General features: G+C 44.5%; 1 protein-coding gene across 8 annotated transcripts in view; it reads right to left on the bottom strand.

The window, feature by feature from the left end:
• Window positions 1-17,678, bottom strand: part of LOC138761370 (coiled-coil domain-containing protein 63-like) — a 135,045-nt gene that overhangs the window by 25,665 nt on the left and 91,702 nt on the right. For all 8 annotated transcript variants that reach the window (XM_069933358.1, XM_069933356.1, XM_069933353.1 and 5 more), the window contains one exon: window positions 8,978-9,159. In XM_069933358.1, the coding sequence (XP_069789459.1) occupies window positions 8,978-9,159 (182 nt within the window). The remainder of the gene's footprint in view (window positions 1-8,977; window positions 9,160-17,678) is intronic.

The following is a 17,678-nucleotide window of genomic DNA, read 5'->3' as shown; positions in this document are numbered from 1 at the left end:
TGGAAGACAACTGTGAAAAGGGGGAATCTTCAGATGAGCAGGCTGAATCGACTTCAAGTGACGGCGAGGTGAGATCCCCTGTGATAGCTCAATTGACTCCAAAGCTTGGGGGATGTTATGGACTGGAACGGTCAACTATGAAGGGGGAGGTGAATGGTGAGACTCTTGATTGTCTAATAGCCTCGGGGAGTACTGACAGCTACATCCACGAGAGAGTTGGCAGAGCCTTAAATTTGCGAAGATATCCAGCGAACCAAAAGATATCGATGGCTTGTAGTGAACTTACAAAAACTGTATGGGACAAGTGTAAAGTTAATTTAAATTTGCAGAGACATTGCCTGGCTGATGTGTGGCTCTTTATTATGCCGGAGCTCTGAGCCCCTGTGGTACTGGGGTTAGATATTCAATTTCAGATGAACAGTGTAGTGTTAAATTTGGGTGGGCCACTGCCCACACTTACCATCCTCCGCGCTAGTTACTGTGGTATGTCCGCATTAAAGATCAAAGCTCCTTCCCTTTTCAGTGATTTATCCCCTGAGTGTCAGCTGATTGCAACTAAGAGCCATTCTTACAGCAAAGAGCATCGTGAGTTTATCAAAGCTGAGACCCAGAGACTGCTTAAAGAGGGAGTAATTGAACCTAGTAAGAGTCCGTGGCGGGCTCAAGTGGTAGTCGTGAAAAATCACACTAAGAGATGACTGGCTATTGACTACAGCCAGACAATCAACCATTACACGAACCTGGATGCCTAGCCCACCATGCATCAATGAAATGATTAATCAGATAGCACAACACAAAGTGTACTCCACTATCGACCTCAAAGCAGCTTATCACGAAATCCCCATTAAGAAAAGGGAATGGCCCAATACAACTTTTGAGGCTGATGGGGGGTTATACCAGTATAAAAAGGTACCTTTTGGGGTCACTAATGGTGGGTCTGTGTTTCAGAGGGAAATGTTATAAGATTGTTAGGACATATGAGTTACAGGGTACGTTTCCCTATCTGGATAATGTCACTATCTGTGGGAAAACACAGGCTGAGCACGACAACAACTTAAAGAAATTTTTAGCAACAGCTAAAGAACTCAACCTTACATTTAACGAGGGCAAATGTGTGTTCAATGCGACAGAGCTACCCATTCTGGGCTACATTGTCCGCAAGGGCGAAATCCACCCCGACCCGGAAAGAATGGCCCCCCTTAAGAAGTTACCACCCGCAAGTTACACAGACCTGAATTTAAACATCCTGCCATTGAAAAAGAAGCCCAGGCTATTATTGAAGCTGTCTGCTCCTAGAGATATTTCCTAGCTCGCAGAAAATTTACTCTTGTCACTGATCAGAAATCTGTAGCCTACATGTTCAGTACTAAACACAAAAGTAAAATCAAGAACAATAAGATGGCATGCTTGCAAATAGAACTCTCAACTTATAACGATGAGATCCAGTACAGATTGGGCAGGTTAAATGATCTCTCTGACGCATTGTCACGATCTGCTACTGGTGCTCAGCTGGAGGGGCTAAAAGAGATCCACAGCAGAGTGTGCCACCCAGGAATCATGAGATTCTTCCACTACATAAGGGCTAACAACCTTCCTTACTCTCTGGAAGAAATGAGGAAACTGACTAAAAGCTGTCCTGTTTGCGCAGAATGCAAACTGCAATACTTCAAAGCTCCAGAACCCACTTTCATCAAGGCAACCCGACCTTTTGAGAGGATTAGCTTAGATTTTAAAGGGCCATTACCTTCCAACACAAAAATGTATATTTCCTTACTGTAATTGATGAATATTCCAGGTTTCCTTTTGCGATACCCTGCCCTGACATCTCGTCAGCATCTGTCATTAAGTCACTTGACAGAATTTTCAGCATTTTTGGTTTTCCCAATTACATTCATACCGATAGAGGCTCAGCAGTCATGAGCGCTGAACTGCAGCAAGCCCTGCTACGAAAGGGGATTGCCACCAGCCATACCACGAGCTACAATCTGCAGGGCAACGGGCAGATTGAAAGGGCTAATGCTACAGTCTGGAAGACTGTTCTTCTTTCTTTAGCTTGGCTTCGTGGACGAAGATTTATGGAGGGGTAATGTCCACGTTAGCTGCAGGCTCGTTTGTGGCTGACAAGTCCGATGTGGGACAGGCAGATACGGTTGCAGCGGTTGCAAGGGAAAATTGGTGGGTTGGGGTTGGGTGTTGGGTTTTTCCTCCTTTGTCTTTTGTCAGTGAGGTGGGCTCTGCAGTCTTCTTCAAAGGAGGTTGCTGCCCGCCGAACTATGAGGCGCCAAGATGCACGGTTTGAGGCGATATCAGCCCACTGGCGGTGGTCAATGTGGCAGGCACCAAGAGATTTCTTTAGGCAGTCCTTGTACCTCTTTTTTGGTGCACCTCTGTCACGGTGGCCAGTGGAGAGCTTGCCATATAACACGATCTTGGGAAGGCGATGGTCCTCCATTCTGGAGACGTGACCTACCCAGCGCAGTTGGATCTTCAGCAGCGTGGATTCGATGCTGTCAGCCTCTGCCATCTCGAGTACTTCGATGTTAGGGATGAAGTCGCTCCAATGAATGTTGAGGATGGAGCAGAGACAACGCTGGTGGAAGCGTTCTAGGAGCCGTAGGTGATGCCGGTAGAGGACCCATGATTCGGAGCCGAACAGGAATGTGGGTATGACAATGGCTCTATATACGCTATTCTTTGTGAGGTTTTTCAGTTGGTTGTTTTTCCAGACTCTTTTGTCCTATCTTCCAAAGGCGCTATTTGCCTTGGCGAGTCTGTTGTCTAATCTTGCTTTAAAAACACATGGTTACCCTGTTACCTGGTGGCAGGAGGTGTTGCCTGAGGCAATACATTCTATGCGAAGGGGGCCAATATACTGGCAGTTAGGTTTAATAAAGCTGTCGGAGCTGATTTAAACTAATTTGGCAGGGGGAAGGGAACAGGACTGATAGGGAAGTAGATAGGAGAGAGCATATAGGGGTGGTTCCGATAGACGGTGAAACAATAAGGAATAAGGGAGCTAAAAGTGATAGGAGAATAAGAACGAATGCACCAAGAACCAAGGTGGAGGGAGAAAGGAGGTATGGCATCAAGGTATTGTGAATGAATGCAAGGAGTGTAAGGAATAAAATGGATGAGCTTGAGGTGCAAATGGCGATGGGAGTTATGACATTGTCGGAATAACGGAGACATGGCTGCGGGAAAGGCAGGATTGGGAAATAAATGTTCCAGGGTACACGTCCTTTAGAAAGGACAGAAAGTTAAGAAGAGGAGGTGGGGTAGCTCTGTTGGTAAGAAATGAGATTCAGGCGTTTGAAAGGAAGGACATTGAAACAGGTGAGGTAGAGTCTGTTTGGATTGAATTAAGAAATTGCAAGGGCAAGAGGAATATAATGGGGGTCATTTACAGGCCTCCGAAAAGTAGCTCAGATATCGGTAGTAGTATAAATCAGGAATTAAGAGTGGCATGTCAAAGTGGTAGCAATACGGTAGTTATGGGGGACTTCAACATGAAGGTGGACTGGGATAATCAGATGGGGGCAGGAACGCAAGAGAGCGAGTTTATAGAATGTCTACGAGATACTTTCTTGGAACAGCTAGTGGAGAAGCCTACCAGGGGGAAGTTGATTCTGGACTGGGTGCTGTGCAGCGACGCAGACTTAATAAGTGACCTTGATGTAGGGGAGCCATTAGGGAATAGTGACCATGGTATGGTTACTTTTAAGCTGCAATTAGAAAGCGAAATGGAAAGGAAGTCGGAAGCATCTGTACTTCAGTTAAATAAAGGGAATTTTGCAGCTATGAGGGAGGAGCTATCCAAAATAAAATGGGAAGATACACTAGCTGGGAGGACAACTGGGGAAAAATGGCAGGTTTTTATGGACATTTTTCACAGGATTCAGGACAAATTTATTCCAAAGTGGAGGAAAGGCTCTAGGAGATGCAAATGGCAGCCCTGGCTAACTAAGGAAATCAAGTGCATTATCAAGTCCAAAGGGAGTAATTATAAGATAGCGAAGCGGAGTGGGAAATTAGAGGATTGGGAAACCTTCAAAGAACATCAGAGGGTAACTAAGAAAGCCATAAGAGACGGGAAAATGAAGTACGAGAGGAAATTAGCAGATAATATTGCGGAGGATAGCAAAAGCTTTTTTTAGTATGTGAAGAGGAAGAAATTGGTTCGGTCTAAAATTGGCCCTTTGAAAATGGGCAAGGGTGAAATTATTACCGGAAACAAGGAGATGGCAGAGGAATTTAACAAATACTTTGCAACTGTCTTCACCAAGGAGGGTATAGGTTATAGTCAGTTAGGGGGTAGTGGTCATGTGGTACCAAGAGACTTGGGGAACTTTACTGGGGAGGTAGGGGATCTAATGGATATCCGGATCCAGAAGCAGGAGGTTATGAGTAAATTGTTGGGACTGAGGGCTGATAAATCCCCAGGGCCTGATGGGCTGCATCCTAGGGTGCTTAAAGAGGTGGCTATGGAAATTGTGGAGGCACTGGTCGACATTTTCCAAAGTTCCATAGATTCCGGGGAGGTCCCTGAGGATTGGAGAGTGGCTGATGTGGTGCCGCTTTTTAAGAAAGGAGGGAGGGAGAAAATGGGAAATTATAGACCGGTTAGCCTGACATCAGTGGTGGGGAAGATATTGGAGTCCATCATAAAAGGAGAAATAGCAGAACACTTAGTCAGTAATAATAGTATAAGGGCTAGTCAGCATGGATTCCTTAAGGGTAAGTCATGCTTGACTAACCTTCTGGAATTTTTTGAGGATGTGACAAAGAAGGTGGACTCGGGAGAGCCAGTGGATGTGGTGTATTTGGACTTCCAGAAGGCCTTTGATAAGGTACCGCACGGGAGTCTAGTGGGCAAGATCAGGGAGCATGGTATTGGAGGTAAGGTGCTGACATGGATAGGAAATTGGTTAAGAGATAGGAAACAAAGGGTTGGAGTAAATGGGTCTTTTTCAGAATGGCAGGATGTGACGAGTGGAGTGCCTCAGGGATCGGTGTTGGGTCCTCAGTTGTTTGTAATTTATGTTAATGATTTGGATGAGGGGATTATAAATAACATGAGCAAATTTGCAGATGACACTAAACTGGGTGGCGGTGTGGGGTGTGAGGAGGATGTAAGGAAAATGCAGAGGGACTTGGACAGGCTGGAGGAGTGGGCAGCTAAATGGAAGATGAATTTCAATGTGAACAAATGTGAGGTTATTCATTTTGGGGGAGGTAATAGGAAAGCTGAGTATTATTTAAATGGAGACAAGCTAGGGAGTGGGGAAGTGCAAATGGATCTGGGTGTACTTGTTCACCGGTCACTGAAGGCTAGCATGCAGGTTCAGAAAGCTGTGAAGAAGGCAAATGGAATGTTGGCTTTCATAAAGAGGGGATTGGAGTATAGGAACAGAGACGCCCTTCTGCAGTTATACAGGGCCCTGGTGAGACCCCACCTGGAGTATTGCGTCCAGTTCTGGTCTCCAAACTTGAGGAAGGACATACTAGCTATAGAGGGTGTGCAGCGCAGATTTACAAGGTTAGTTCCAGGGATGGCAGGGTTGTCATATGCAGCAAGGCTAGAAAAACTGGACTTGTATCCATTGGAGTTTAGAAGGATGAGGGGGGACATGATTGAGGTATACAAAATCATCAGGGGGATAGACAAGGTGAAGTCTGATTACTTGTTCCCAATGATGGGGGAGACGAGGACTAGAGGGCATAGTTTAAGAATACAGGGTAGGCCCTTTAGGACGGAGATGAGAAAGCATTTTTTTACCCAGAGAAGTGTGAATCTGTGGAATGCTCTACCACAGAGGGTGGTAGAGGCGGATTCGCTGACTATGTTCAAAAGAGAGTTAGATAAGACTCTTGTGGGTAACGGAGTTAAGGGTTATGGGGATAAGGCTGGAAAGGGGTACTGATGGTAATGATCAGCCATGATCTAAAATGGCGGTGCTGGCCCGACGGGCCAAATGGCCTACTCCAGCTCCTATTGTCTATTGTCTATAAATCAAACACCTCATGAACGTATGTTTGCCTTTCCTAGGAAATCAGGAACTGTGATGGACTGGCCAACCTGTTTATCAGAGCCTGGAACCGTGCTGCTGAAGAGCCATGCTCAGGCACGTAAAACAGAGCCCCCCTAGTCCAACCAGTTCAGCTATTGCATACTAACCCCAACTACACTCTTGTTAAATTCCCAGACGGGAGTACTGACACTGTACCCCCTAAGAGATCTGGCTTCGCCTGGTTCGCCCCTTCCTTGCACCCCTACTCAGAGTGAGCCTGAGAGGTTGGACTCATCCCCCCAGCCTGTGACCCCTAGTAAGCTTTCAGATGGCCATGCTGAGGCTCCACTGCCTCATGCTGGCAATTCTGGAGCAGGTCCAGAGGCCAGTCCTTTCCACACTACAGACCCAGGACCTGTACCAGTTCGCAAGGTTGCAAAGGAGCCACCTGTTTTGAGATGAAGCACCAGAATTTGTAAACAACCTGATAGGCTGACATATTCATAAAACATCTCATTATATTTCAATTGCTTGCTAGATAATGGCATATTTTGGCTGTTAGAATATTCTCAAGGCCAAACATAGTATCCATGTATCGCTTGCTTCAGTCTTTGTTAGCAGCTGTCCTTTTGATTTTAACCTTTCTTCTGCCGGGGGGAGACTGTGATGAATGTCTACCAAGCTGCCTGTCACCCCTCTGGCAAGCCTTGCTGTACTAACATTGGCTGTGGATTATCTCTTCTATTAAGAACACTCCCCTTGGATATAACTGTATATGCACCTATTCTCTTTCATTATTATACCATGAGTTTCTGCTAATAAAAGCCATGATTATTGTTTGACCACATTGTCTTTGTCTATTTCATCAACTGGCACCTTGAATCGATCCCTCCCTCCACCTGGTGTCTCTTCCCATGACAGCATATGGAACAGATTGTCTGGTGATAGGGAGTCTGGTATCTCCATTATGAGCAATATGGTCATCATCAACGCTGACCTAATGTGACTGGGGCCTCAATATTGGGAGGAGACATTGAAAATTGGTTCATTCATCTTTCTGGTGTATTTGAAGGATTCTGCTTGAATTTTCCGGACAGGAGCTGGAAACCAGGAACCTAATTCCCACGGTTTTCAAATCTTTTTTCCATGCAGATCACAGGCTGAGCCGGACAATCAACTGTGTGAAAGATATGAGCCTCTTCTTGCACTCAGCACTTTCCAGAGACAACCAGCTTAAAATGTTGTGGAAAATAATGTTCTGTCATGCCAGAGGTGCTCTATGATTAGTAAGGGATTGCTTAAGGTGGTATGTGGGTGGAAAGAAAAAGTTTGAAAACACTATTTTAATTGTACCTAATTGACTCGTTATGTGTCATCACCCCAAAGGAAACAGGCCAATGACAATTTTTTCAAGCAAAATATTTCAGAAACAATTGGGTCGAGAGCAGTGTTTCTCAACCTTCCCTTCCTACTCTCATACCACCTTTAGCAATCCCTTACTAATCACAGAGCACCAAGAGCATAGGGATTACTTCAGGTGGTATGTGAGTGGAAAGAAAAAGAGAACCACTGGGTTAATGCACATAAATTGAGTATGACTTTAAATTCTAAGTCAAAGCTGAGAGAAGAGATTTTTAATTCCTTACACTCTGAAAACCCATAAGTAAAAATGAGACTTTAAACAGTTTCAAAATGAAAAATACTAATGACAGAGGCTTCTGCAATCAAGACATTAACCTTGACTCTTGCCCAATCAAGGCACATGAATATAAAAAACTGGAGCAGGACAAGGCCTCAGGCCCACTCCACCCTTTAACAAGTTCTAATCTTTGGGCTCAAATCCTCTTCCAACTCATTCCCATTACTCTTGGTTCTTTAGTCGATCCAAAGCCCATCTAACACATCCATGCTTTTACCCAATGACAGCTCCTATGGTCATTGGATAGAGAATTCCATTAACCTCACAACCTATTGGAAAAATAAATTCCACCTCATCTCCCAGCTTCTAAGAAAATGCCTCCAACTTCTAAACCAGTGGTTCTCAACCTTTTTCTTTCCACTCACATATCACTTTAAGTAATCCCTATGCCATAAGTGCTCTGTAATTAGTAAGGGATTGCTTAAGGTGGTATGTGGGTGGGAAGGGAAGGTTGAGAATCGCTGCTCTATTTGTTGCTGAAATATTTTGCTTGAGAAAATTTGCCATTGGCCCATTTCCTTTGGAGTTCTGAAACCATGCACATAACGAGCCAATTAGATACATTAAAACATTGGTTTTCAAAATTTTTCTTTCCACCCACATACTACCTTAAGCAATTCCTTACTAATCACAAAGGACCTATGGCATAGGAAAATACTTAAAATGGTATGTGAGTGGAAAGAAGAAGGCAAAGAACCACTGATATCAGTGAAACATCATCAAGGGTCTTGCAGGTTAAGCCTGAATGTTTTATGCTTCCATAACATTACCTCATTTATTTTTAATTTCCAGAGAGTACTGGTCCAACGTAATCAATCTTTTCTTGCCAGATAATCCTTTTATTGTGAAATCAACCTCATGAATCCTTGATGCATCACCTCCAAGGCAAATGTATCCTGCCTTATGTGGAAGACCAAACCCATTCTCAGGAACTAAAATGTTCAAATATGTAATATCTTTTAAGTTGTTCTTCAGGTGCCCTTTTCTCTGAACCAGTCATTGAACCAGCAAAATCATTTCCATGCTTCAATATTTTTGTCTTTTCTGACCAAAAGCCAAGAGGGGGTCAAGGACCCAAATTATTCAGAAATGGCAAATTAGCCATTTCAGCATTGATGTGACTAAAAAAAAAATGTTTTTTTGGAAACCTTTATGTTCACTTTTGCATGACAGATACAGATGCATACTTAAAAATCCATACAGTTCCATAGATTTTAGCAAGCCACCTTATGTTCTGAATCTGCTATTGATTCTATGAACACTCACTCACCGTTGGTCGTAAGCTTGCACAGACTCCTCAACAATTTCCTTCATTATTTTCTTTTGTTCCTGTAACTTTGCACTGAGTTTGTTATATAGTTTTGTGTAAATCTCTTTATTGACTCTCATGATATTGATTTCTTCACGGAGCTTGCAGTTTTCTGTCAGTATCGTGTTAAACTTTATCGTTGACTGAAGAAGAAGGTGGAAAATTTGTCATTTGGTATTTTCTGAAATAATTATCGCAATGCCACTTATTCAGCGTGTACAAAGCGGAAATTGAGCACTGTCTGGATTTTTATAATTATTTCTTACTGTTAAGTTTTTGTACACTGTTAACAACAGAACAGCTCTATCAAATAATACTTGAACTGATTAATGTCTACTGGTTAAAGGGTAATGACCCCATTTCATTTCATGTTTATATATACTGTAACTAAAAGGCTTAACTTTGTGAGCTCTAACATTTCATTAGAGCAAAACATTAGTCAGAGATTGAATTGTTGCTCAATAATAACAGCCTGCTTTTAATATTGCTTCCATGTCATCATACAAAGGTTATTTACTTTTCTAAATGGGCACCAAGCCATGGTGAGAAACTCGACTGAACACTTGGTTAAAAATGGATGTTCACGATTAGGCAGAAGCAGATGAGTTTACTGAAGAAATTGTGAATGAGTTACCTGAGGGCACAGATGGAGAAGCCTGACCCTGGAATGTTTAAAGAGGGCAGGGGTGTAGAGTCATGGAGTCACCTAGGGCAGAATAAGCCCTTCAGCCCAACTCATCCCTGCTGAGAAACTTGACATTCTGAGCTAATCCCAATTGCCTGCATTTGGCTCATTTCCTTCTAAACCAGAGGTGGGCAACTTTTTAAAAAAACTCACATACTACTTTAAGTATTTCCTGTGTCATAAGTGCTCTGTGATTAGTGATGGATTGCTTAAGTTGGTACATGGGTGGAAAGATAAAGCTTGAAAACCACTGTTTTAATCGTACCTAATTGACTCATTATGTGCACGGTTTCATAACTCCAAAGGAAATGAGCCAATGACCATTTTTCTCAAGCAAAATATTTCAGTAACAATTGGGTCTAGAGCAGTGGTTCTCAACTTTTCCTTCACTTTAAGAGCTAGTACAGGCTGCCACCATTCACAATTCTGGAGAGACTGGGTGGCATCAGCTAGTACAGGGTGTACCCAAATTCGCTACTTCGGAGAGGAGAAAGGAAATTTGTTACTTTTTCTCGGGACACAGATGGTGAAGGATGCCATGTGTGTGGAACATTGACCAGTGGCCATCTCATCATATAAGGAGCAAGAATGACTCTGTGTGATCATGGACAATTCATCTGTCAGGGGAATTATTGAATCCCCACTGTGACCAAAGGAAAGTCACTTTGATTGACCCATATCTGGGTTTAGGAAGCATTGTGGAAGTCATGTGTTTCATTTCCCCATGCAAGGATCCCTCACGCAAGGAAATGGGGAGTTGTGACAACCATTTGTACGAAAGGATATTTCTCTGGAAGAAGCTCGACGAGGATTTATGAGTTTTTGGCAGTCCGGTCACTCAGTCTCTCCCATCTCCTTCGTGATTACTTCTGTGCATCAGTTAAAAGTTTGCATTCCAACAGTGGATTTCTAAGACTGAACTTTGGAATGACTTTCCAGAATTATGCCCAAGTTGTAATGGTTTGGGTATCGCAAAGACACGCACATGCACGCATGCACATTTGCACATAGTTTGTTTTGATTTGACTAATGTGTTACATTATTAGTAATTACTAATAAATATGTTTTTAAAAAGAAAAATATAACACTGCCTTGGTAAATTTCCATTGCTGCTGGTCTGCAACATAACACTATCCAAATGCTCTCAAACGAATTTGCAACCAACAATCAATTTAGGGAGGATTCCAGATCTCATTTGAATAGGGGAATAAAATCTCTATGACTTTGAATACAAGGTATTTATTTAATGTTTCATACACATGTTAAAGGTCCATAGTACACCACTCCCTTAGCAATATAAGATTTGTTTGTCCTCTGAACCTATAATCTTCTAACCGGAGTTGAATGTTGCTGTCTCCCTCCGGTGCTATAGGTGACAGCAAAGCTTCACTGCTCCAAGCAGCTGAGAGATGCCCGACACCAGGGCTCTCAGCTGGAGGATAAGGAAGACAGCAGAAGAGGGAGCAATGAAACAGACATGGAAGATAGACAGAGGGAAGATCGACAAGAAAACCAACGTCAAGAAGCACAACAGACGAGCAGCCCAAGAGGGGAGGACCAGCAACAAGAGGCCCAGCAAGAAGAGGCCTGACAAAGAGATACAAGCAGCTCATCAGGAAAAACAGAAGAGATACAGACACAAAGAAGAGAAGAAGAAGACACAAACACAGATACAGACACAGAAGAAGAGGAAGAAGACCAAGATCTTCACAGAGAAATAGAAGGTAAAACTGATGAACAGAATATAGATAAAGTCTTTTTTGAAGAACAAATCAGATCACTAAAAGAATGGTTATTAGATTTTAATGCAATTAAAATAAAAATGAAAAGAACAGAAGATAAAATACAAAGGTTAGAACTGGTCATGACAGAAATAGGGAAAAGAGTAGAGAATGTGGAAGAGCGAGAAACGGCTGTAGAAATGGAAGTAAATGACTTAGGAAAATTGGAAGAAAGTGACAAAAAAATTAGAGTCACAAGAGTTGTTATCTCAGAAAATTGATATGTTGGAAAATTATAGTAGGCAAAACAACATAAAAATAGTGGGCCTGAAGGAGGGTGAAGAAGGCACAGGCATGAAGGAATTTATAAAAGGATGGATGCCAAAGGTCCTGGGAACGACAGAAATGCAGGAAGAAATGGAAATAGAAAGGGCACACAGAGCATTAGCTTCGAAACCACAGATACATCAAATCCAAGATCCATCTTAGTAAAATTTTTGAGATATACAACAAGAGAAAATATACTGGAATGGGCAAGGAATAAAATTAGAGAAGATAATAAACCATTGGAATACAAGGGTCATAAAATATTTTTTTACCCAGACATAAGTTTTGAACTCTTAAAGAGGAGGGAGTTTCATACAGCAAAATCAACTTTATGGAAAAAAGGTTACAAATTCATATTAAGACATCCAGCTGTGCTTAAAATATTTATGCCCGGGGAGCAAAACAGACTGTTCTCGGATCCAGAGAAAGTGCAAGAATTTGCAGAATGTTTGCAGGACAGGAGAAGAGATGAAGAGATGTAACAAGAATGAAGAACGGCGATAAAGTATATGTAAAGATATAAAAACAATGTATATGTAAAGAACTAAAGAGGGAAAAGAGAAGGGAAAGAAGGGAGTAAGGGGAAAAAAAGAAGAGAGAGCTTTGTTATATGTGTTTTTTAAAAAATGTTTTCTGGAGAGGGCTGGGTTGACGCCAGCTTGTTGACGCTGTGAACAAGATCACAACCCAAATGAAAAGGGGAGTTGTGGTTACCCGACAAGGGATATGGGGCAAGTCAGAGAGGTGGGGGAACTTTTGGGGTTAAAGTATTAGTGGATGTGGGAACTGCGGGGGTGCTTTATGTCTTAAATGTGTTGTCGTATATTAAGTGTAATAAGAGAAAACTAAGATAAAAATGGGGAAAAGGGGGATGGAGGTGGTGAAGAGGTGGAAAAGAAGTGCATGCAAGAACATTTTGGGAAGAATTAAATCAGATACTAAATAAAATTACAAAAAATAACATACCAAAAAAACCAGAGATATTTCTTTTAAGTAACATAAGAAGTAGAGAATTGGGCGTCAAATTGGATAAAGTACAAAAAAAATTCATTAAGATAGACTTAGCGATAGCAAAAAAAAGTATAATGTCAACTTGGAAAATGGAAGAGAGCATGAGTATACAGCAATAGTACATGGAAATGAATACATGTATTCCATTGGAAAAAATAATATATAATTTAAAAAATAAAGTCACAATGTTTGAACAAATTTGAGAACCATACATGGAACATATCAGAGAGAGCTTGCCTCCATCCCCTAAAATGAGAATGAAAATGATAAGAAGACAAAATGACTGGATTCAATGTGTAATGAATAGGTGACACATTTTTCTTGTTTGTTTTCCTTTGTGTGAAAATATTGTTTTATGGTTTTATTGTATTGTATAAGTTGAATATTTATGGGTATTTGGGGGGGTGGGTAGAGGGGAGGGAGGGAAGGGGGGGAAAAAAGGGAGAAAAAAACCACTGTGTAAATTTAATGAGATACGTTTCTACATATTTTGGTTGATATGGTTCACAGTGTGAAAAATAAAAAATTATTTAAAAAATAAAAAAGATGTATCCTTCCAATATGTATTCCTTGCATTTCAGTTGCACTGACCAGTGCTCAGTCGCATTAATGTTTAATAATGTCACGAGGGGCAAAATCAAAAATGACGAGATTGCTTGGTGGAGGATCGAGCTCTCCACCTACAATTATGGCATTGCCTATTGGTCATAAGTTCTTAATGACCCTCCAGATGCCTTATCCAGAGGAAGCTGTGCCTCTGCACACACCGGCCAACCGCGGTCTATACATAATGAACTCTGCCATCCAGGGGTTGCCCACATGGCTCATTTTGTCAAGGCTCACAATCTGCCCTACTCCATGGAAACTATCGGGGAAATGACCAGGTCTTGCCAGGTCTGTGCAGAGTGCAAGCCGCATTTCTATCGGTCCACAAAGGAGCACCTGACCAAGTCATCCAGGCCCTTCAAATGGCTCCGTGTCGATTTTAAGGGACCTCTCCCCTCCAACAATGGGAACACTTTCTTCCTGTCTCTCATTGACGAGTACTCCCACTTCCCGTTCGCCTTTCCATGTCCAGACACGTCCACTTCGTCAGTCATAAAGGCACTAGACTCCATTTTCGCCCTATTCGGATATCCCGGCTATATTCATAACCTTTATGAGTGATGAGCTATGTCAGTACTCGCTGGCAAGGGGCATCGCATCGCATCCAGTAGGGCTACTAGCTATAATCCCTGGGGGAACAGGCAGGTTGAAAAGTAGAACGCCATGGTCTGGAAGGCTATCAAACTGGCCCTGAAGTCAAGAGGCCTTCTAGACTCACACTGGCAGGAAGTCCTCCCTATGGCACTCCATTCCATCCGATCACTACTATGTACCGTGACCAATGATACTCCTCATGAGGGGGCCAACAGGGGAGTGTCCGCTGCAAGAATTGTGGAGGTTGGGGTGCTGGTGGTGGACTCCTGGAATACTGGGGGGTCCTCTGCAGCTGCAGGAGAGGTAGGAGCCTGGACGTCCAGCTGCAGGGCAGGCGGCTTGGAATCCAGGGCCGTGCTTGGATGTGGCACCATCGGGTCCGTGACATAGTGAGCAGCCAGCAAGGCAGTCTCGGGGCCTCTGGCCCTTCCTAGGTCTTGTATGGGCACAGTGTCCTCGTGGCCATCCGGGTACCTCACAAATGCATACTGTGGGTTGGCATGTATGAGGTTTACCGCTTCAACCAGTGGATTCATCTTATGGCCTCTGATGTGCCTCCGAAGGAGAACTGGCCCTGGGGATGTCAGCCAGGGAGGAATGCAAAAACCATTCGCCGACCTCCAATGGAAAGCAAAGAGGCATTCATGCGGGGTGGTGTTAGTAGCGGTGCAGAGTAACGACCGGATAGCGTAGAGGGCTTCAGGCAAAATGTCTTGCCATCTGGACACTGGCAAATTTTTGAACCTAAAGACCAGGAGTACCGCCTTCCAGACGGTGCCATTCTCCCTTTCCACCTGGCCATTACCTCTGGGATTATAGCTGGTGGTGGAGTGGACGGTGCAGCCTCACGACCTGTTTTGCGGAAACTGCCAAAATGTTTGGCCTGGAAGTCAGCCTGAAGAAAACTGAGGTCCTCCATCAGCCAGCTCCCCACCATGACCACCAGCCCCCCACATCTCCATCGGGCACACAGAACTCAAAACGGTCAACCAGTTTACCTATCTCGGCTGCACCATTTCATCTGATGCAAGGATCGACAAAGAGATAGACAACAGACTCACCAAGGCAAATAGCTCCTTTGGAAGACTACACAAAAGAGTCTGGAAAAACAACCACCTGAAGAAACACACAAAGATCAGCGTGTACAGAGCCGTTGTCATACCCATGCTCCTGTTCGGCTCTGAATCATGGGTCCTCTACCGGCATCACCTATGGCTCCTAGAACGCTTCCATCAGCACTGTCTCCACTCCATCCTCAACATTCATTGGAATGACTTCATCACCAACATCGAAGTACTCGATCTGGCAGAGTCCGCAAGCATCGAATCCATGCTGCTGAAGACCCAACTGCGCTGGGTGGGTCACATCTCCAGAATGGAGGACCATCGCCTTCCCAAGATCGTGTTCTATGGCGAGCTCTCCACTGGTCACCGAGACAGAGGTGCACCACAGAAGAGGTATATGGATTGCTTAAAGAAATCTCTTGGTGCCTGCCACATTGACCACCGCCAGTGGGCTGATATCGCCTCAAACCTTGCATCTTGGCACCTCACAGTTCGGCGGGCAGCAATCTCCTTTGAAGAAGACCGCAGAGCCCACCTCACTGACAAAAGACAAAGGAGGAAAAACCCAAAACCCAACCCCAACCAACCAATTTTCCCTTGCAACCGCTGCAACCGTGCCTGCCTGTCCCGCATCGGACTTGTCAGTCACCAACGAGCCTGCAGCAGACGTGGACATATCCCTCCATAAATCTTCGTCCGCGAAGCCAAGCCAAAGAAAAAGAAAGAAGAACATAGCTGGTGGTCCTGCTGGTGGCTACGATTCTGGTCAGGAAGTACTGACGCAGCTCCTCACTCATGAATGAGGTCCCCTGGTCACTATGAATGTAGTCAGGGTACCCGAACAAAGTGAAGATACTGCTCAGGGCCTTGATGACTGTGGCTGAGGTCATATGCGGGCAGGGAATTGCAAAGGGGAACCTGGAAAATTCGTCCATCACCGTCAGGAAGTAGGCATTCCTATTTGTGGTCAGGAAGGGGCCCTTGAAATCGACCCTGAGTCGTTCGAAAGGGCGAGTGGCCTTGATGAGGTGTGCCTTTTCTGGCCGGTAGAACTGAGGCTTACACTTGGCACAGATTTGGCAGTGTTTGGTTGTGAACCGGCCATCCTCGTTGGAGCATGGGAGGTTCCTTGACCAAATAAAATGATACAACCTCGTAACTCCAGGGTTGCACAGACTGTTGTGCAGGACCTGGAGACGGTCGAGATATGCACTGGCACACGTCCCTCTGGATAGGGCATCCGGGGGATTGTTGAGCTTACCCGGCCGTACAAGATGTCATAGTTGTAGGTGGATAACTCAATCTTCCACCTCAGAATCTGATTTTTGATTTTACCCCATTGTTTGGCACTGAACATGAAGGCCACTGCCCTCTGGTCAGTCAACAGAGTAAACCTTTTACCGGTTAGGTAGTGCCACCAGTGGCACACTGCCTCAATGATTGCTTGCGCCTCCTTCTCGACGGAGGAGGCCAGAGTTCGGGACCATGAAGGGTACGGGAATATGCTATTGGCCTGCCTGCCTGGTTTAATGTGGCGGCCAGTGCGAAGTCTAAGGCATCGGTTTCCACCTGGAAGGGGATGGACTCAACCACGGCATGCATCGTGGCCTTAGTGATGTCTCCTCAAATCTGATTGAAAGCAGCTTAGGCCTCCGCCGATAGTGGAAAAGTGGTTGACCGAATTAGTTGGGCACCCATTGCGCGTAATATTAGAACAGCCCTAGGTACCTTTTCAGTGCCTTCAGGGTGTTCGGGACAGGGAGTTCCAGAAGTGGTCACATCCAAGAAGGGCCAGGCCGTGTTGAACATGCTCTTGTCTTTGTTGTATGTCAAGTTTAAGTAACTTGGCCATATGCAAGAACTTTACGAGGTTTGCGCTGTGGTCCTGCTGATCATGGCCGCAGATGGTGACATTGTCAAGTTAGTGCAACGTTGCCGTCAGTCTGTGTTCCTCCACCATCCGGTCCATTACTCTCTGGAAAGCAGAAACACCATTAGAAATGCCGAAGGGTACCCGCAGGAAATGGAAGAATTTCCTGTCAGCTTCAAATCCAGTATAGATTCAATTATTCAGACGGAGGGGGAGTTGGTAAACCAACTTGAGGTCAATAGTCAAAACAATTCTATATTTTCGACCTTATTGACCAAGTTGGCTAGACGGGGAAGTGGGTGCTCATCCAGCTGGGTGAAGCGGTTGATGGTTTGACTATAGTTAATTACCATTTGGGGCTTGCCCACCCCTCTGACCACGAGGACCAGTGCTCTTCAGGGACTGGTGCTAGGGGTTATGATCTCCTCCGCCATGAGTCGCTGAACCTCAGCCCGGATAAATTGCATATCCTCAGAACTATAGCACCGACTTTTGGTGGTGATGAGTTTGCAATCCGGGGTGAGGTTCGCGAACAGCGACGGAGGGGGCACCCTTAAAGTGGTGAGACCACAGGTCGGTGCCAGGGGCTGAGTGCCGGGACCGCTGGACGGTGCTGGGGACTGAGTGCCAATACTGCTGGACAGTGCTGGAGATTTGGTGCTGGAGCCACAGGACGGCAACGGGAGCTGGCTATTCAGTCGGAGATGGTCACCTGAATGCTGTGGGCTGTGGTGGTTGGGAGCGTCCGAATGCCATCATCACGCTCCTAAACTGACTCTGAAAA

Source organism: Narcine bancroftii, chromosome 4 (genome assembly GCF_036971445.1).
Source record: "Narcine bancroftii isolate sNarBan1 chromosome 4, sNarBan1.hap1, whole genome shotgun sequence".
NCBI lineage: Eukaryota > Metazoa > Chordata > Chondrichthyes > Torpediniformes > Narcinidae > Narcine > Narcine bancroftii.
The sequence above is the reverse complement of the archived record's forward strand: the minus strand, read 5'-3'. Positions and strand labels throughout refer to the sequence as shown.